A 10,592-nucleotide genomic window follows, 5' to 3' on the forward strand; every position below is an offset into this window, starting at 1 on the left:
ATTATGTTATTGTTACTATCTTATTGTTTTATAATGTTATTGAACAGGGTGAGGCAGCATAACTTCCTTTTTTCAAAACTTAATAAAACCCATTGTATGAATCAGAATTTTTTTATTTTTTCTATAATGTAGGCACATACCTAAAGTTTTGTTTTACGTAGTTTTGAAGATCAAATAAGGTAGGTGACGTCAGCCATTCTCTATACACTGAGTAAACCGATTTCTGGCGTTTGTCATGACTCTTGCCAGCATAGCAGGCGTTATGTTGGCAATTTCTTCCTGGATGTTGGTCTTCAAATCTTGTAGGGTCCTTGGACAGTTCACATAAACATGGGATTTCAAAACACCCCATAGAAAAAAATCACAAGGGGCCAAATTTGGAGAATGGGCCAGCCACTCCAAATCCGCTCAAAAAGTAGGTGTCAATGGCAAAAGCACGCTCCTCACTGTTCCAACGCATGATGGTGACTGAACTGTGTCAGGACAAAACTTTATACTCCCGCCTTTCGAACAAGACCACTAGTGCTCCGCTACGTCTTCAACTGACTGAATGGCGCGCATTTTTAAAAAGGAAGTTATGCTGCCTCACCCCGTATAAACATTTTTATTGATGCTGTCATGTGTCATGTATGTATTTTATTTTGCTTTATTGTAATTGTTTGGGCTTGGCCCCACATTAGCCTCCCAGAGTCCCCTTGGGGAGATGGAGGCGGGGTACAAATAAAGTTATTATTATTATTATTATTATTATTATTATTATTATTATTATTTTATATGTTACTGTAGAAGGGCCCTCAGGCCCATTCTGCACTATCCTTATACCCCAGGATCTGATCCCAGATTGTCTGTTTATCCCAGGTTATCTGGCAGTGGAGACTCTTATAATCCAGTTTAAAGCAGATTTGGGATCAGATTCTGGATATATGGCAATGTGGAAGTGACCTAAGTCTTGCCTTCATCAGTCTCCCAGCACAGAGCCATCTGACATACTATCCATGACAGGTGGGTAGCTGTGGCATCAGGATCTGTTATAAATTTTTGAAGGAATGCCTTCCTTTGATATGAGCCTGCCTGGACTCTGAGGTTCTTTCTTGGGATCCTGCTGCATTGTGAAATATGCCTAGTATAGAGATGAGAGACCCGGACCCCCTATCTTGGGCATCTGGGCTGACCCTTCTCTGTTGCGTTTCATAGAACCAGAGTTGGAGGAGACGCAAAGGGTCTTCCAATCCAACCCCATTATGCTGTGCAGGAACACACAACCAAAACACCTGTGACAGACGGCCATCCAACCCATTTCCAAATCCCCAGAGGAGACTCAATCGCACTCTGAGACAGTGTATGCCATTGCCGTACTATCCCTGTAATCGGCTAGGCACAGATAATTCTTCTTTATCACAGTATGAAATATTTGTCAACATATCCCTATTTTCTTTTTTAAAAAACTTAGCAAATTGTATAGACCAGGATTAAATTTATTTATTTATTTACAGTATTTACATTCCACCCTTCTCACCCCGCAGGGGACTCAGGGCAGATTACAATGTACGTATATACATTGCCATATACATGGCAAACATTCAGTGCCATAGACACACAACATATATAGACAGACACACAGAGACACTGATAAAGTACTTCCTCATTCTTTGCATGCTTGCTGGAGATTTTTATGGCATCATAAATTAGCCTCCCCGCATAAGTGGTACCTAAATTTCCTATTTGACAGATGCAACAGTCTTTCGGGCTGCAAAGGTCGACAGCAAGCTACACAAATTAGTCAGAAGCTCACTCTGACCTGAGCTGGCTTCGAACTCATGACCTTTTGGTCAATAGTGATCTTAATGCAGCTGACTCCCAGGCAGCTGCGCCACAGTCCCGGTGTGCAGGATGTGTCTATTACAGTTTCCCTAAGCCAACTGGAAAACAGCTTCAGAGTAGCATGGGCTTATGAACACCACAGGCATTCAAATCCTTAACTTCAGGTCCTGTATTCATAACTCCTCTACGGGATTTCATGCTTTTTGTCTTTAGATATTCAGTATTCCAGCATTATTTTTAAATTTTTAATTACTACATTTGGCCCAGCCATAGGTTTTTAAACGTCGCTGTGTCACTGTTAATGTTTATTGCTTATTTCCTGTTTATGAGTTTTATTTATTGTTTGTATCACTGTGGCTATTGTTTTTTATTGTTGTATTGTGGGCTCGGCCTCATGTAAGCCACACCGAGTCCCTTGGGGAGATGGTAGCGGGGTACAAATAAAGTGTTATTATTATTATAATATTGGTGAAGAGTTATTTAGACTTCCATTGTTTTTAAATATGGTATAACCACATTTTATTTTTTATAATGTGCAATTGATATCCAGTGGTTGGACATAATTCACAGTCATAGAATCACAGAGTTGGAAGAGACCTCGTGGGCCATCCAGTCCAACCCCCTCGAGGTCTCTTCCAATTCTATGATTCTGATGACAACTGATTTTAAGTATCACAATAGAATGTTTTATTGAGAAATGAGAGAAGGGGAATAGTTGCATAACATTTAGTCAAGGTTGAAATATGTAAAGGTGCAATGGAGGACATTTTCATCCAAGGGATTTGATGTCTTTTGCCAATCTTTTAATGTGTTTATTTTTTTCTTTCTCTCTCTTGCTCCAGGTTCGGCATCGATGGTGTGAGCTTGTGATTAAGCATAAATATGTGGCAGGGTATGTTGATGTTGAGAAATTCCTCAAGGAAGACCAGGTCAGCATTATTTACTAACCTTTTCTACGTACCCACAGGACTGTAGACATCTGTGGAGTCAGATACCTACAATTCCACCAACATAAACCCTGTTCTGTTTCTTAGAGCTTGTGAGGAGAAAGTTATTTCAATGCTTTAAAATTATGACTGCAAGCTGGGTGCTGAAGGTCTATCCAGTTAGTCAAAATGAGATTCCTTTGTCTCTTTCACTACTACATTCTGGATCCTCTCACCTTTTTATCACTTTCCAGACTTTTCTCTTCTCTGAAACAATCCCTCCCATTCTTCTTGTCTTCAAATTATTGTCATTTATTTATTTATTTATTTATTACAAACATTTGTACCTCGTCCTTCTCAACCTCCAAGGGGGGACTCAGGGTAGCTTACAATGGCAACAATTTGATGCCAACACATACAAAATCACAATACAATGGCATTTTGGCCAGTCTTCATTGACTTCCCTTTTAGCCTTGCAGGTGTTACCTCTATGAAGAGGGAAGGTGCTTTCACATTTTTCTGCTCCCAGATTTAGAACAGGTTTAGAACTATTCAGCCAGTCATATCAGAATGAGTGAAAGCTTGGGTCAATGATAATGAGTGATTTTTTAAACCGCCCCACCTTTCAGCCGGACAGTTGAAATAATCACATCATTTAGCATATTACAATATAGGTAATTTTGTCTTCATACCATTAATTGGCATATATGATCTAAGGTCTTTTGTGGTTAAAAACATGTTGTAGATCAGTGGTTCCCAAACTTTTTGTCCTCTAGATGTTGCCAGAATTCTTGATATTGGCTAAATTGGCTGGACCATCTTGGAATTGAAGTCCCAAATCTCTGGCAAACCAGTGGTTGAGATCCACAATTATCAAACATCTGGATGTGATTTTGAGTTCAAAAAGCACAGCATTGCCCATCTGTCCACTTCATTCGTGAACAGGCTCATAGTATATACTTCCAACCTTGTATGAAAGAAAGGAGAAGAGTAAAGTAGACTGGGGCCATATTATTTTTGATACATTTCCATGTTTTTCCCCCATGTGTAAATTACCATCAGGAGACCACAACATTATTTCCTTGAAGAGGGAAATACATTTTCATAGAATGAAGCTCTGAACCCATTTGTATGTCCCTTTTCCTGATACTTTACCCACAGAAAAAAAAACCACAAAAATGTTTCCATTGAGGTCCTCAGCATTCCTCAGCTTACAGTTGTTCACCCAAGTAGACTTCTTGCATGATGGTCATAGAAAGCAGCTTGCTGCAAATATGTTTATAGCAACGGAAATTGGATGCCACATATTAAAAATCAAATTGAACACCAGTCTATTTTGAATAGGAATTAGAACAACCACAGATTTATATTTTGATGCCCCTTTGAAAAGAATTCCTGTAACAAAATGTCATATAATACTTGTAGTCAAAGTAGCTCATTGTATTTTCCTGTTTTGAAAGACCACTTGGTTGTTCAGAAGTCTGTAGAATATGCAAATGTGACCGTTTACCATTCAGGATAACAGAACTAACAGTGTTTTCTAAATCTGGATGTTTGAGTTATGGAGAAATGATTACAAAATAGTCAAATCAGAGCGAGAATTCTCAATGGTGACTTTATTTTTCATTTTGGCAAGAGATGGAAGATTTCCAGAAACCTATCACAGAAGTTACTAACCATTACTTTGGCTACAGGATTTGCACCCTGCTTGCTAGACTCATAGCATTTTTAAGAGACCTTCCTCCATCTCATGAATATGGGGGTTCAGTTTTCACAAAACATGATTTCGCACAATACGTTCCAACAAGAAATGTGTCAACGAAATGTTACATTAATTTAATCCTCCTTCCTTACGTTTTCTTTTGCTGAAAGACAGATTTTATTGTTTCTGTTAAATTTCACAGAAACCCAGTTTTACAAACCGAGTTTCTTTGCAGCAAATTAAATCCAATGGGTTGTTCCAACTAGTATTGTTGTTCATTCGTTCAGTCGTTTCCAACTCTTTGTGACTTCATGGACCAGCCCACGCCAGAGCTCCCTGTCTAACTAGTATATGATCATTAAATAAATGTGAGTTCTTGTGTGGGTCTGCTTTAATTGGAATTAATAATTTGATTTATCCTGTAGTTTTAAGTTGGAAACAAATCAGAGGTTTTTGTAAACCGCCAGCTCTAACTGATACATATTAAGCTGGAAATTTTATTAAACTAAAAGGAAGAAGGGATATTTGAAATTTTTCTCGAGCTCTTTCTTGTTTGCGCATGTTAACTACTAAATCATATTCTAACTTAACAATAACCAGGCAAAACTCTCATTCCACTATTCATTTATTTTTAAGCCACCTCCTTGAGACAAGCACCCACACATCATATAAAGATAAAATACAAAAAGACAGCTTGCCAATTTACCAGAAAGCAGTTGGAGTCCGTAACAAAAAAAATAGAATAACAATTAAAAATGCCGCCATAGTCTCCTGGTTTTACTAGTTCTATTCAAAGAATAAGAACATCAGTCCAGCCATCTGGATCAGTGGTTAGCTAGGTCCCTCCCTCCCTATGGAACAAGTCAAGTGGGAATCCTGAAGCTAACAACCTCTCCTCTCATTTGACCCCTGTATGCTATATTTGAACATGGGAGATAATTTATTCTATTATGCAGAGCCTGTCAACTGCACTGTTTTCTGGAGAGTTGTACCTAAATAAAATAAAATAAAATTTAAAAATACAGTCTCATAAAAATACAATTTAAAATACAGTGAGTCATTTTTAGCCTTTCACTAGCAGGCAAGCTTCACATTTTTTTAAAAAAAATGTCATGAACAGTGGCTGAATAAATTCATTAAAATCACTGATTTTTAAAATATTTGTGCCAATAACTCTGTAAGGAAAGCAATAGGGTGAGTTGTGGGAATGCCTTAACTCAAATAATTCACATCACTCTGTGAAGATGCTTGGGGTAGAGACTTTGATGAACTCAGGATTCAAATAGAAAAAAGCTAGTGGTGGTATCTAATAACCATTATGAATATTTGCCTTTATTTTTCTTCATATACGTAATGGATACTATAGTCTCTTTGTCACAGGTTGTGGCAATTAATTCTATTCAGATAGTTGACTAGAACTCCATAGATTCTAAATGGCCACAACATTAACTTCGTAATTTCTGTCCTGCTATATTTAGCTATGACTTGGTTGCACATTTCTGGCAGAAGTTGTGCACTTTATGTGATTAAAAAACAAAATCACATGCAGTCATTATTATCATGAAAACATTCATATTGAAACAGATTATGTTATAGGATTTCTGCTTTCCCCCCTCTTTGCAGGCAATGGGTGTCTACCTGTATGGAGAATTAATGGTGAATGAGGATGCGAAACAACAAGAAATTGCACATAAAAGTTTTGCTACAACCCGTGACCAAATGGATGTGTCCTCCGCTAAAGTAGTTGCAGAGATGTTATTTTGATGAGGTGATTTTTATTTTCAAATAGTTAAATGTATAAGTCATTTTAAAAACATAAGTAAACAACTACATACACCAAAGCCTATGTGATACTGAAGGACAACTAGAGTCAGGCTTGATTACTACTTTAAGGGGAGAGCAGCAGAGAATACTAGGTTCTGCAGGCTATATGCCTTTGTAGACAGAAAGGAGGAGGAGACAATGGGGAACCTGCATGTTGACCATATATTTTTATGGTGTCATGCAACACCCTCAGTAGAATGTCCCCTAAGTGTAGTATAAATATCAACATAAGATAAGATCTATGTTATGCTGAACCATATACCCCTTGACTTATTATAAGGCTCTTCAAGCCACTACTCCATGGCTTTCGTGGAAAGCAGGCAAGATCAGAGAAGCTAGTTCCACTGGCAAATCTAAGTGCTCATGTGATCTTTTTGTGCCCAGCTATGAGGATATAGTTGAGTGCAACTCCAAGGGAGGAAGAGAGTACCATTCCCCACAGCGCCCAAAAAAGGTCACCCACACATGTAAAGGCCACTTACATGGGCATATGTCCCTAACAGAGTTCCAACCATTGTATGTCTATGGCATCTGAGTATTAAATTAAATTTGTCAGACTGCTATGGACTCGGGTCAAAACAAAACAAAAACTGTAGAGAAGTTAGACTCGTAAAAAATAGTAGCCAGCCTGGTGTACTAGTGTAGTCTTGGTCTAGGACCAAGACATGAATCCCAATACAGCCCTGGAAACCCAGTGGGTGATCTTGGACAAGCTGTGCTCACTCAGCCTAAGAGGAAAGCAATGGCAAACCTCTTTTGAAGAAATCTCTCCAAGAAACCCTATGACAAAGTTGGAGTTGACTTAAAGGCACAATAACAGTACTTGGGGTAGTGTCCAAAATATAAGTTATATTATACAGCCCACAGTTCACAAAGTTTTTGATGGTGCCTCAGGGGAGATGGGGAAAGCTGTCTTGTTTCTGAAGTGTATGTTTTGTATACATCTGTTATAAACAGAATCTGTATATTTCTGATTATGTGTTTTGATTAACTGATTAAACGTGAACTGTACCAATTGGGGAGCAACATAGGACTTATTTGAACATGATGTTGCCTATAATGCCAATTATTTGTCATTCCTTTGAAATATACTGGGTCAGATTTTTGGAACAGTGAACAGTCAGAAATCATTAGTTCTCTCAGTTTTCACCTTGCTATCTAGAGTTGGCAGGAACAGCTAAATAGATTGGATGTCAGCAATCTGTAGGAACGTACATGTCGAAATACCCAAATAACAACAATTTTAACACCACTATAAGCAGTATATTTAACTGTTATATGTGTCCCATTTCAGATGTCAGTTTGTGGTACTTGTCCAAAGTAATTAAAGATTAGTATTAAGATCCTTCTAAGGGCAAGATATCTTAACATTTTGTTGTCTGTTGGCAACCATCACAAGACATGGCTCTTTGGGATTTTTTTATCTAGCCTTCTAAGTGAAATGCTATACAAAGTGCCATCAGAAATTATACTTAGAAAGGAATGCACATAAACTATTCCATGGTATGATTATAGCCAAATCAGCCACATATGTAAAAAATCAGTTTTAAGTTCAGTTTGCACAGTTACTACAAAAATCATGTTCATTTCATTTTCACTTGCGTTGATAGTGGTGAAATGTGCAGAACACTAGGCTTCTCTCCCAAACAGCTGTTGGCATGACCTTATAATACAATCCAGAGTGTTTTCCATCCCTCTGGTTTAGTGAGGAGCACAGGGCTGGAATAATCAAGATTTTCCTCCCCCAATTTGTGTAATCCACTGTTCTCCCAGAAGTCTTCTGTAGCTGCCAACCCAATCGCCCCACAAATTCTCAATTCTATTCACATTTTCATTTATGTGGAATGGTTATGAAGTTGTCTGGGCAGAATTCTTTCTTTCAGAGGGCAAGGGCGCATTAGATAAATACTGCAAGGCTTAGTTTGTAAATATGCCATTTGTGTGTCAACATAATCAGTGCCAAATCTACACCGTAGAATAAAAGGGGCCATTCTGCTTTTGTATGACCACTTTCCTCAAGCATCTCCCTACTTTTGCCCCCAATAATTTGGCAGTCTTCATCAACTTCAAATGGTAAAGGTATTGATTAAGTTAATAAAATGTAACTTTTCCAGATACTCATTTTTGTTGTTTTCTAGAATTGTTATTTATAACTCATTTTGAGTGGTCAAAATGGCAGTTCAAATAACATTGTGATATTTTAGTGAAATGTATTAAATGATTGATTTAGTCATATTTATGTTATCTTGATGGACTTGAGAGAATAGCCACACACGTGTCCTTCTGGTTTTGGTTGTTTGGGTTCCTGGCATGCTGATTTGTGACTTAAGATGAAAATCACATTGCCAGGGATTACCACATAACCATGACACTGGCCTCTGTAACAGCCTCTATAATCTCAATTTCACATTTATTGCTGGAACTTCGTGGATCAGCTACCCTTACAATGTCCAAACAAGTCACTGAAGGACTTCAGCTGCTATTTAAACGTATGTTCGGAGGAAGACCTCTCTGATGAGGTGCAGAGCTTAGCTGATTGGTGAACAGTGATTGATTTCCTCTTTGTTCACAGTGGCTAAGTTCTGCACCTAAAGAGAAGTTGAGATGGAAAACTTGGTAAAATTCTCAGTTTGGTTGCTACTGCCGAGGTAGTTCCATAGTGTCGAATTTGCAGATGAAGAATTTCTGCAAGACGTACTTCCTCCCATCAAGAAGGAAACTGATCTACATGGGAAAGCATTCTCGTCTTTCTACAGTATAGAAACAATCCATAATGGTCTAAAGGTTTATGTTTGCTTTTCTAGTCACTTTGAGGCTACTGTGAAGTTAACTGTATTTTATATAAGACTTCTCACTCCTCTGTGACCTGAGGTGCGGCTTACCAGTGCATGTTTCTCATGATCGCTGTTTTTTCCCTCCTTGCTGGGGCTGCCCCTTGCAGCTGCTGCTGTTCCAGGCTGTGGATGGACCCGTCCTCCGGTGCCTACTGAGCTGATATCAGTTCTGATTTTACACACTGGCTCAGTTCAGCAGGAACAGGAGTCGAGCCCTAAAGCTTATAAAAAAATAAAGCTACCTTCCTAAGTACAGAAACGTCTGTGAAAGCTTAACTCTTACTTCGTGCCTGAAACCACAGATAGAACAAACTGATATTTGGATGTGGATCACAAAGTCTTACAAGGACTACATGCCAGTCTTGCAGAAGGAGACAGTAGCTTTGTTGGTGGGGGGGGGGGGGGGTATGAAGAGGGATATCCTGATTGTGTTTTAAAAAGATAATGCAGATAGATGTATCCTGTGTGCTTCTTTCTGCCTTTCAACTATCTTATCGCTGTTTTCAGAAATAGACAGCATTGTGATATTTTTCCCCCGAATCAATGCTTGTTCCGATTAAGTATATTTTAAAGGCCCTTGTTCTGGTGGCCACAAAATTATTATATCTCTTCGTACTAATCTGATGTGACTTTTTTATATATATATATATCTTGGAATGCTCTTGCCTTCTGTCTTCTCACATCACATTCAGCCTCATAATGGAGCATGTGACATTCACATGGATGTCAACTTTTGGTTGTTGTGATTCTCTCACACTGCATGCATTTAAGGGAAATTAGATTCATGGATATACCCTCTTTCGTTTTCTAAAATGTACAGATTCTTTCGTTGTAACAAAGTAATATATTCTACGACTGTTTCCCTTGCAGGAAAGATCAGAGACTTTTAATATATCTACTACAAAATGCTGGTTGTACTAGGATTTCCTTGAACCTGGACATCAAAGGAAGGATTATGTGACTGCTAAAACAATCAGCTGACAATTTTACCCTAGCTAATTGATTGTGAAGTAAGACAGTTCTGGATGACAGGTGCCTATCCAGGCCCAAAAGAGACATTAGGAAAAGTTAAAATATTCATTTGAGTAGGTATTTTATATCTTTTTAAAATATAAGCAACCAATGACAATTTTGTTTTTAAATTAATTTAAGCCAGTTTGGAGAATACTTGTTTATTAATCTAATTCCTGAACATTTGAAGCACATTTGTTGTTGAACCTAATAGGGAAAAAAAGAGACCTTGTCTTGAAATGAACCCTTGAGAGTATTCTTTTCCCACAGAAGTGCACTGATATCCATCTTTTCCCAGGGATCTGTTTCATACGTAACTCAAAATTTAGTATAAGCACATCAGATGTGGATAATTCTTGTGTAATATACTGCAGAAGTGATGTATGTCTGAACGAAATGAATTCTGTTATCGATCCATTTATAGAAGGCGTTACTTTGTAATTATTTGCAATAAATTTTATAGACACTTTTCAA

The 10,592-nt window shown here is 38.0% G+C and overlaps 1 protein-coding gene across 6 annotated transcripts in view; it reads left to right on the plus strand.

Annotated features, from left to right (window-relative positions):
- Nucleotides 1-10,592, plus strand: part of AOPEP (aminopeptidase O (putative)) — a 243,125-nt gene extending 232,533 nt beyond the window's left edge. For 4 of the 6 annotated variants that reach the window (XM_060762070.2, XM_060762073.2, XM_060762071.2 and 1 more), the window contains 3 exons: nt 2,664-2,750; nt 6,073-6,217; nt 9,978-10,592. In XM_060762070.2, coding sequence (XP_060618053.2) covers nt 2,664-2,750; nt 6,073-6,213 — 228 coding nt within the window. In that variant the 3' untranslated portion in view covers nt 6,214-6,217; nt 9,978-10,592. Of the gene's footprint in view, nt 1-858; nt 1,003-2,663; nt 2,751-6,072; nt 6,291-9,977 lie in introns of those variants that run through there. The other 2 variants (XR_010909318.1, XM_060762074.2) reach the window with 2 other exon arrangements.

The sequence above is a fragment of the Anolis sagrei genome, chromosome 2 (genome assembly GCF_037176765.1).
Source record: "Anolis sagrei isolate rAnoSag1 chromosome 2, rAnoSag1.mat, whole genome shotgun sequence".
Classification (NCBI taxonomy): domain Eukaryota; kingdom Metazoa; phylum Chordata; class Lepidosauria; order Squamata; family Dactyloidae; genus Anolis; species Anolis sagrei.